At 39.4% G+C, this 11,125-nt stretch overlaps 1 protein-coding gene across 1 annotated transcript in view; it reads right to left on the reverse strand.

Moving 5' to 3' along the window:
* Positions 1–9,890: 9,890 nt before the first annotated feature.
* The window catches only part of GPR21 (G protein-coupled receptor 21), a 1,790-nt gene continuing 555 nt past the window's right edge, over positions 9,891–11,125 (reverse strand). Inside the window, exon 2 of the mRNA XM_009584630.1 lies at positions 9,891–11,124. Coding sequence (XP_009582925.1) covers positions 10,258–11,124 — 867 coding nt within the window. The 3' untranslated portion in view covers positions 9,891–10,257. The remainder of the gene's footprint in view (position 11,125) is intronic.

Genomic DNA, 11,125 nt, shown 5'->3' on the forward strand with positions numbered 1-11,125 from the left:
TACAGTGCCCTACATCATGTATGGATAAAGCATAAACACAAAACGCATGCTGGAAGGTTTTCCAGCTCTTGGCAATTACGTACAAGCCAGATTATTTAGAGCAATCAAGATAAGAGGAAAAAACCCCACCCACTCCCAAATGAACACACCTTTATCAGCACAGTTACATAAAAGTCATCCAAGACAAGATGTGAAAACATGTGACGTATCATTTATTTCTTAAATGTATTTATGATCCATTCAGACCTTTCAAATAAAGTGTACAAGTGCATTTCAGAATAAAAAACTACACTCTTCACACAGCTCTGTAGAACACTACATTTCATCAAGAAACTTGAAGCAAAAACTTCCTATTAAACCACCCATGCATCCTTTGGCTACAATAATATCACTGATCAACAAGTACTGCTATTGAATTCTGAGTTTCCCTTTAAAGAGAAGGAGCATCCTAAAATATGCTACCCCTTCCAGAGACCTCTCTTTAAAGAGAGAATATTAAATAAATTAGCTAGGCTTTTAGGCAAAACAGTAAGGCTACTTAGTACTGTTGATGCATGATCCATATATTTGGAGAACAGGCAATCCTAGGCTATGTGAAATGCGTCAACAGCCCTTGAAATTTTAGTAGTATCAAGATTACATCAATCCAGAACAAATGGCAGACAAAAATGTAACCAGTGGAACAATCACTGAAAAATGTGCAGTTTCTCTTAGGATGGGAAGTGCCGATAACAGATTCAGAAAAGTGTTTATAAAATTTGCTAAGAACCACATTGACATTCTTAAAATTACATACTGTACAAAGCCCTAAACTGTATGACTGTACAATTACTGCCATGTTAAATTGCTTGTTTTAAAATACATATATACACATACATATGTAAAATACATTTTATATATATGTATTTTAAAACAAACAATTTAACACGGCAGTAATTGTACAGCCACACAGGACACATATATATATATATATGTATGTACATCTACAGCAAAAAGGAAACAAGCCAAGAGATGTACGACACAACTGGGGTACAGATAATCTCAAAGGGAATAATACATTTCTTTGAGTTTTAATAGCTCATAGCAAAATCACCTCTTGGAAATAATTATGCAAAGATTTAGAATCAGATATCTACATGCTTCCGATTTATCTAGTTCCATTTAATATTTAAAAATATGCACGTATTATTTTAAATCAGTAACATTTGTCATTTTTGGCCCAACTGTAGTTTTTCTTATTATTAGTCTTAGTTGAAAAATCAGCTACAGAAATGACTATTAAAGTGATGGGGTAGAAGTACCCCTCTCCCCTGTATTTTAACAACAATTCTGAGTTGGCACAAAATACGTAATTCTGGAGCCACAACTCTTCCTCAGCTGCCTTGCATATCAAAACACCCATCTTCACCACCTCCCCCTCCCCTTGCAGAGTACAAAACAGAGCAAACCCAGGCAGTGATGAGGAACATCGAGGAGCCCAGACTGACACCCTGATACTCCCCTTTGTGTCAGAATTAAACACAGCATTAGTCTTAAGGGTCGGATTGGCTCTAATTCACCTGTTTGCTTTTCTAATCTGCTTTGGTGGATTTTTTTCTGTAGTTCTTCATAGCAGGGGTTTCACACTCACACCTCTTTCTCATCTTTTAATACGAAACAATTTCCAGCATTAAAAGGTGCACAAAGTTCTTACAAACACGCACATACACATTCTTACCTGTGATTTTGTCTATTCTTGGCCTTTTCACTGACACAGGAAAAAACTATCAGTTGTAACACTACTCGTGTAAGGAGCTCGACTGTTTCCCAAAGAAAACTCCTCGTAACGACCCTCTGACAAATGTCAAATCTCCACAGAACACACTGAAATAATCTCACCCATGGCTTCTGATGTCCCAGTTACTGTGAAGGCGCAAGGAGACAGGTGGGACACACGGAAAAGCGAGCATCCATTAAAGTAAGATTGCTCCACTGTATTTCATTCAGCAAAGCAACCTAAAAGCACATGCACGCACAGCCTCCCATGCTTGCAGTTTAATTGTAAACAGCATGTGGAAAAAAAACAATTAAAAAAGGTACTAATACAATTTTGAAATCCCTGAAGAAAAGACATACCCACGAGTATTAAGAACAGTAAAAAAGCTCATCATTAGCAACTGCAAACTCATTTCCATCCTGTTGCATTCATTAGAGGAATACAAAATTGAATCTAGTGTTTACATGCTAGAATTACAATAGAAACTAGATTTCAAAGGTTACATATGGAGAGAAATTTATCAGCATAGGAACTTGCAAAGCATTGTGCTGTACAGCATTTCTAAAGACATAAGTCTGTGAAGACAATATATGCAATTGCAAATCCTTTCAGACAGTTCAAAAGCGTGGCTGGAGGTAATGCTGCTGCTTGTTATCTGAAAGGATTAACTGCACCATTATTTTTAGTAGGTTTTAATGACAACAATTTATGGTATTTCACAGCCTAACCCCTCAAAAACTGAGGTGATCAGAAACATACAGGTACCTTACAGCCCTCAGGGTTTTATTTCTTTGTACACTAAACATCAATCCCTTTGACAGCATCTACAGAAAATGTTTTAAAAAAATGTTTTTATGAAATACTTTTAATACTCCGTAATGCTAATATTTAAAAATACTTCACAGTGTGGTACTAATGTAACTTCATAAAACAAGCAACTTGAGTTAGCTAAAGCTCAAAGCCTTACATTATATTAAAATAGTCCAAAGATTTCACACACACACACAAAATCACTAGCACTATAAATATACCTAAGCCACTTTAGTGCAAAGTCTGTTTTTGCTTCCCCTGACATATCCCTCTATATTCCTGCCAGCATATTAAAACGTCATCCTTTACTAATCTAATTATTGATTTTCAAGGATTCATTTACAGTTGAAATCCCAGAAGAACTTTTTTCAATTTACCATAAAAGTAATGACTTGGTTTATTAAGCATTTGATTGCTTGTATCACGTGATCTTTGTAACATTTAAGAATGACTCGCATATGCACAGCAAGATTTGAGTTCATCTTTACAAGGAGTTACTTGAATTTATTTAACTTTTTAATTAAAAGATCTCCAGTAATGACCATCAGAGAGAAGCCAAAGCTTTGAATTACAAAATTGCTAACCTCATCTTACAAATTCATAAAAAGAAAGAAGTCAGAGCAAAAAGTTCGGACGCCCTTCCCTCTCCCTAGGCACCCAAGGGTACTCTCGTGCTGTACCTCAGGCGCTGCCTCATGCAAAGGAACTGCCTAGGTGTAGCACTCCTCTGCACAGCAGCGATTGCCAACTTCAGAACGTGTTTGTCTATCTAAACCCCGATTCTAAATTTAACCTAATGCAATGTGCACCCGCTCAGCATTTCTAAAAACTTTTTAGCAAATAAAGCTACTGGTTATCAGCCTGCGTACAGGTAACAGTCCCACAGTGACTTGGCCTCCGGGTCTCTCCCCGGAGCAGAGCCAGCACCCCCTTTGACCAGCTGAGTGATCGCGACACCCCCACAACATCTTCAGGCCAAAACAAAGATGACTGTAACAACTTCTGTTTCTCAATTTAAGTAACCACAAATTCACTGGCTATAGAAATCAGTTTTGACTGGACAGATTGCTAATGGACACCAGAGGCTGTAAATAAACAACCTGGATCAGGATACAGGAACATAACTTACGTTAATATTTTAATTAAGTGCTAAAGCTCAAGAGATCCAAATATGATATGGGTGAAATCCGCAAACACTTCCATTTGCAACCACCACTAAATGCATGTAGAGCAGACACAGACTGTGGCTTGTTTTAAACTCTGCAATGGGAATAAAAACTGAAATGTGACAGAAGTCAATATGGAGTGGAGAACCATCAGCAAAGCTGTCTGCATCAGCAAAACATTTCACCTGTCTAGAAAACCTTGTGTCACAGAAAAAAAAACTGAAGAGCTGACTAAACAAACTATATCACATCAGATTATTTCCCTATTGCTAGAACACCTCAGATGGTCAACCATGACACAGACTGGTATTATCCCATTTTACCTGAACTGAAATGGAGGGGCTGGATCACCACTCCAGGTCTGAAGGGAATCCATTTGCTGTGGATGTGGGAGGCCCGAGGCTCAGACGAGCTGCCTTTGGAGTGCAGCAAAGTAAAAGCAAGAACGTTAAACTCCATCTTTTAAAAAATGTATTGTAAAGGATACGACCCCAATTAAATACTCCATTGTTTTGACAGAACTGCAATTTACACCCTACCATCAGCGCAGGCACAGCTGTCCAGCGGGTTTTCTTTGCTTCCACTGGCCACAACTTTCAGTTTCTTTCTCTAAAATACAACTGCATCTGGTTTTACACATACTAGATTTTAATTCTGAAAAGCTCTCCTCTTCTAAAAACATTTTACATACAAAATTTTAGTATTAAATAGTCTGCCTTTGCTTATCTGCAGAAAATGTCTTTCAAAGTGCTCTCTGCAATGCACAGGCAATAAGGGAAGTAACAACCGAGTAGCTTTAAGACATCGGGACCTCTACAAGTCAGGAGAACACTTCTTTTCTAGTGCAGAATGGGTTGTTTTCACAATGGGGAATTCTCCCATCATCCTAAAGGAGGGACTGTTTACTTTGCTGGAGACAGTCTGTAAAAACCTGATGGCCCAGCGGTCTCAGCAGCTGCAACTTATCCCAAGGTCTAACCTGACCTCAGCCAAATGTATTTCAAGCCCACACTATTACAAAGTCTCAGGGACCCCAAAGTGAGTAATAGATTTAATATACCTGATTGACCTGAGACCACGGCCACTTACAAAAAACAGTATTCATCGTATCAAGATTATGAAATATAAGAAAAGCCCTATGTCAACCATGCTCTCCAGAGCTCTGAATTTCAGCAATAGGAATGGAAAGAGAAGAGCTGAGAATGGATTGAAAGACAGCAGGGAGGAAGCACTGCTTTCACCAGGAGAACAAATGAACTCAGCTTGGGCATTTCTCCGCCACCATTACGCCCCAGCCTCTCCCCTCCTGGAAGCCTCAACAGAACAACACCGGGGTTTGCAAAGTGTCCATTACTTTTAAGTTACATAAGGGAAGACAGCTACTCTTCCCCCATTTAAGTATAAAAACCACAAAGGCCTTTACACCTCTCAGATCTCAGCAGAGCATCAGTTACAAACGTGCTTTGCCGACTTCAGATAGTGTTTGTAGTGAGGTAAAATTCAAGTTTATCCTGAATGACACCACAGAAAGGATGTGCCGTTGTATCCTGCGAAGTCATAGAAGGGAAGAAGAAGGTTCCTAAACCAAACAACAAAATAAGGACCAGGTCAGGCAAATGTTTTAGCAGGTGCTTCACGTACCCAGAACCAAGAATGTGTTAAAACAACAACAAAAGCCCTCCAAAACCTCCACCTCCTCTTATTAAATTAAAATTACCTACAATAGATGAATAAGTAATTGGAAAAATTTTAAATGGGCGTTTTGTTTGTAATGTCTAAAGGTAGACTGCTATGCTCAGATATTAGTTCCTAAGAAATATGTTTTTTAAAGCACCGACCTGAATTAGGAGTAGTTCTGTCAACTTCAAACCCTGATGTGGAGTAAGATCAGACTGAAATGTTTCAGACTTCCTGACTCATGAAGGTTCAGTGCATCTGTTATCATCACAGCAGTTGATAATACCATAATAAATATTGAAAAATCTGCTTATTAAATTTGCATACTGAATGTTTCCATCTCACATCACATATATGCCTTGGAAGTGTGTTTTTCAGAACAGACAAACTGCTGAAATTTCAGACTTCTTACAGGTTAAAACCTTTATATGAACAGGAAAGGAACAATGCCATAGAGATGCAGCGCGAGACTGAAATTTGGAAATTCTCCGTCAAGTCTCTGCTGTAAGAAAGACTCTTCATGCAACCTCGTGCTACTCTTGAGATTCTCTGCGCCTCAGTACTTTGTACCACTTTCTTCTTGTCAAAGATTTGTGACAAATGTTCAAGATTGCCCCTTGGCACTCTGACACTGAGCCATGTGAGAATTCCAACAAGTGGAAACAAATTTCTGAGTGATAAGAACCTTAAAAACAAGTACAAAATCCCTAACAGCAAATAAAGACTGTAAAAACTAGTAACATTTAATTAAAAAAAAAACTAACAGTAGATAACAGCAAAACTTTTGTTTCACACACAAGTTATCTGTTGAGTTAAAAGATACTGTCACTTGATTGGAGATTATAAAAAAATGGTATTTCACAGACTTTCTGCCAGCCTAGTTGGAAAATGACAATATAATCACAACCTAAACTTCCAGTAAACTTTTTAGAAAAAAAATCAAGAGTTCTAGATGAAGGAAATTATCACCTTCTGAGAAGTTGTGCGTATAGAAATCCTTTCCATGGTCCTAAAAAAATGCCATTGAATTGCATCCTGCAAATTGAACCTTCTAGCAGCTTAATCTGAAAGTGAGGCAGATAACCTTAATAAAAAAAAAAAAAAAAAATTATAGTCTGAGGTGGAACTTCAAAATTAGTTCATTTAATCATACCACAACACACAATTTTTATGAAGATGTAATTTGATTTCTGTATTCTCCTTGGTGTGGCATTCATCTGTGCAATGCTCTTGATACCAATTTCTAAAGCACCAGGCACACTCGGATACAAATATAGCCAAGAAAGGATTAGTTTCATATGTACAATCATGAAAGTGATCCAACTGGAAAGTTTGCTGCCTAACAATTCATAGCACAGATTGTGATGAAAAGGACTACTGTGCCTCATGTTAACTATATGACAAAGAATGTTAAACAGACTGGTGAGCAAACAAGGTAATACATTTCAAAATTATTTCTTCCACAGTTGGCACAGTGAACAAGATTCACCCCCATGCAATTTCACTAAAGACAACAGACTCAAATGTTATGAATATCTAAAACATCTAATCACATACAAACCTAGATCAACACTAAATTAACTTAGAGAAAAAAAAATGTAATTTAAATTTTAAAAAAGTCAATAAATTAACACAGACGAAAATAGAAATATTTGACACTAAAACTAAGCTACTGAGGCAACATTTAAACGTGTCTGTAAAAACACTGGATGCAACTTGAATGCATCAATTGGCTGCAACTCCTCTCCGACCTTATCTCTTGGAGACTTCCAGATTCTGATTTTCACCTCTCACGGAAATCATCTGAGCTGATGAAGACTTTGAGATGAGTAAGGCAACTGAACAAAAGCCTGGCTGTTAGGAATGTTATAACTGAACCTTAGCTGCAAAGCAACAACAGCTGCAAGCATGCATCTGCATCTGTAACAACCACTACACTTTAAGTACAATTCTAGGCTTATAGCTGAAGTAGCAACTGCTTCATCTCGAGTTAAATCTCTATGCCATTATTTAGACCCCTTACCACTTTTTAAAATCTTCCAGATTCTCAAAAACTAGCATACAATGCTCCTATTTAAACCCTCTGTTCATGCCACGAAAAAAAAGCAACAATCTTTACTCTCCAGCTTCCACTTCAACCTGAAACTGCCATTTTTAGGGTTTTAGGCCCTAGCAGATTCTTTTCTTCTATTAAATTTAATCAAATGCTATTTTAGTGATAGATTGCATCACTTCAAAGACTTGGAAATGTTAGATAAGGTGAAGAGTCAGAGAAAAGCTATTGGGATTTTACCTGAGAGGCTGTTCCAAAAATACCACACACACACACTTTGATATTAGTGACTAAAGCCCTTAAATTGTTCCCCAAAGCCCACCTTTGCCATAATACCCACAAAACACTTGAGAACAATTAGCCAGCTGATGTGCTGTGAACTTATTATACCATTTATAAATGACTCACTACACCCTTACGCTCCGCTCCCCCCACGGCTGTCTGTGTCTCTAACCAAAATTCAGACTGCAAGAGCTCTGCAGAACAAATCACCGCTATCGCGTCTGTGCAAGGATCACAGCGTAAGCCCTGGCTCTAGACACTGTCCTATTACAAAAGATAACAAGAAATGTCATCATGAAGGCATCAGGGTTTAGACAACCTTTGTTCTTAAAATTTCAGATGAACTAAGGAGGAAATTTATCTTGAGAGGTTTGGACTATTGATGAAATATTTTGAAAGCAGACCAAGATATGACTTAAACGTGCTTTGTAACAGGGCTCTCAAACCAAAACTACGCAGCAATAGTAGGGGGTTCTGCCCCATCCTCCCCAGGAACAGGTACACGCACATATCCATGAGAGGAACGCGTGCCTATCAGCAATGAGTGCTGACAAGTACAAGCCACGCCAGGAGTGCTTCACCCCGCTGCTCTCTCTTTTCTCCACTGTTTCCTCACTGACAGCCTCATAAGACTGTACTGGAGTAAATGTGGATGGACAGCAAGCAGGATGGTCTGTAGCAATCGCTGCATGTGCAAACACAGGACAGAGACACAAACTGCTATCCTCCAGGGCAAAGCACGGAAGACGAGAGGCTGGGGCTCAGAGCAGACCAGAGAGGAGGGTGTGTGTATGCCTTTGGGAGGGACAGGGTAGAGTACTAAAAAGAGGATGATCTTGATCTATAACAACAGTAGACCTAAAACCATTTAACAAAAATACAGACTCTTCCCTTTGGCCAAGAGAATTACCCCAATTCTAAAAAAATCCAATTACTTTTCCCTAGTATTTTTTCATGTCCACTATAACTAACAAACAGTACACACCAACTGTAACACACGAGCTCACAGAATTCCCCAGGCTCACAGCAGTCCAATGCACCGACTGGAAGCACAACGAAGGAAGCGAACTGCGGATGGTCATGGTATATAACCGGCTCTCAGACCAGAGGTGTGGCGGGGGGACACCCCTGAACCAGGGACAGGGTGAGATGCAGACTGTAATCCATTATTACAGGAATACATGGTTCTCTTTCATTTTCCACTATGGCATCAGTAAAAAGACAAGGATATTCTTTAGGAAAACTAATCAATTTGAGGGCCATACTGCCTTCTTAACAGCACTGCAGTACTCAAAAATATTTAATCTAAGCTAGCTTGAAAAAACTGTGGTCAATGAGCTTTTATTTCTCAGATACTGACTTCATTTGACCAGTTAAATAAGCGTTTGCCAACAGGATTTAGCTCCTGCTATATTCGAACCATCTTTAATCCCACGAAGGCTAAAGAAAAATGTCTCTGATTTAGCTCTGTGCACTTATGAATAACTCAAATACTACAGTTAAATTTACTACATAGTTCCCTTAGCTGTTTAGAAGACAATTGTTTTCTTTCCTTTCCCCTTAAGTTCTAGTATGTAAAATATCAGAAGAATTTAGATTAAAAAAAAAAGGGGACATGTTATTTTTAAAGTTGTTCTTGAGAAAATTTCCACATACAAAACCGTGGCACTTCTCCACTGGTTTGAGAATAATTTTCACATGTTGGCATCATCCTTGAGTGGCTGCCACAACTCTGGTATCATAAAGCGACATGTATTTTCTCTTAGCTTATCAAAACACATTTTATTTAACTGCTAAATTTGGTCCGATCCAAGTTTTTCTTTTTACTTCACAACAAACAGTAAAGTGCAGATGCCGTACTCTGATCGCATACATACATGCGTCCTACCAGAGAAACAGGGCATGGAAGCCAGATCAGTCCTCCTAAGCGTACGACTGTTCAGACCACATCGCTGCACTCATGGCTCAATAAGACTTCAAGTTCACACTAAAATGTTCACATTGTTCACTACTGTTCTAGAAGTCCTGTCTAGGTAGCACTGAAAAACAAATTGTTTGGCCCCTTCTGTTATGATGCTGGAACATTGTGTCAATATACTTTGGCATATATTAAAAAAATCCCTGTAATATACCATATACTGTGACATTTCCACTTCAGATCTATCATTTACATGTGAAGCACGAATCTCGAAAGAACCTAGTAAAGCTGTAAGAAAGACTACATTTTGTCGAAGCTCTCAGACACCCACTCCATTCAGTCACACCAGCTGGAGAGGTAAGTGTCAAGATACAGCTTTATTCTTAAAAATTAATATGGAGGTGAAACTCCACAGCCTCCTCCACAGCAATAATTTTTTAAAGTGAAATCACAATGATATGTGCTCCTGATTCTTCCATGTCAGCAGCATTTCTCAGAAACCTTTTTGCAATTCTGGACATCTTAAAATCATATTTAACTTGTTTTGCAATTTATGGAATTGTCCCTGCACTTCCCAGTCCAGCTGATAGGCGTCTTAGACATGACATCCATTGGAAGATCTTTTGCTCCTAGAGGTAGAGGAGTCCTTAGCTACCCTCTGTCTGGCGCAAGAGGCACAAATAGCCCCTGAGAGACGCTTAAGCCCCTTCTGAAAGACACTGTTGGAGAGACTGTAAATGACACAGTTGCAGAAACTGTTGCTAATGGCAAGCCAAGTGGTCAAGAAGGATGCAATGCGGTTACTATAGACATTGGAGCTCTCCAGCAGAAAATAGATTATGTAGGGCAACCAGAGGATGTAGAAGACACTGGTGATGCGGAAAAGAACCATGGCATAGCGCTTGTCCGGGCAGGGCTGTGCCTCCCCAGCCTCCCCATCCTGAGAGCTGAAGCGCACTCGCCTCTCGTTGATCTCCTTGGTGTGCTGCTGGCAGATGCGGAAGATGTTGAAGTAAGTGAAGCAGACGATGAAAGCAGCCGGGGCATAGAGCATCACCACAATGAAGAGGGTAAAATAGGGATCGGTGTTCCAGGAATTGGCACACCACTGAAACACATCCCCGTGATATCCAGGCTTTCCCCAGTGAAAGGAGGGTAAGAAAACCAGGCAGGAGTACAGCCAAATGAACAGTATGCAGATTCGAAGTCTCCATGGGGTAACCAGCGTGTTGTAGGTCAGCGGCTTCGTGATGGCAATGTATCTGTCAATACTAATGCATGCCAAAGAGGCCATGGAGACGCGCTTCAGCACTGATACCACATAACCAAAGATTTGGCAAACCAAGGACTCACTTAAAACAATAGGATAGTGCAGCAGAGACAAAGAAGGCACCAGACAGCTCACACCCACCAGGAGGTCAGCATACGCCATAGTCTGGATGAAGTAGCTGGTGGTGTGGTGG

Source organism: Fulmarus glacialis, unplaced genomic scaffold, assembly GCF_000690835.1.
Source record: "Fulmarus glacialis isolate BGI_N327 unplaced genomic scaffold, ASM69083v1 scaffold14208, whole genome shotgun sequence".
NCBI classification, from domain to species: Eukaryota; Metazoa; Chordata; class Aves; order Procellariiformes; family Procellariidae; genus Fulmarus; species Fulmarus glacialis.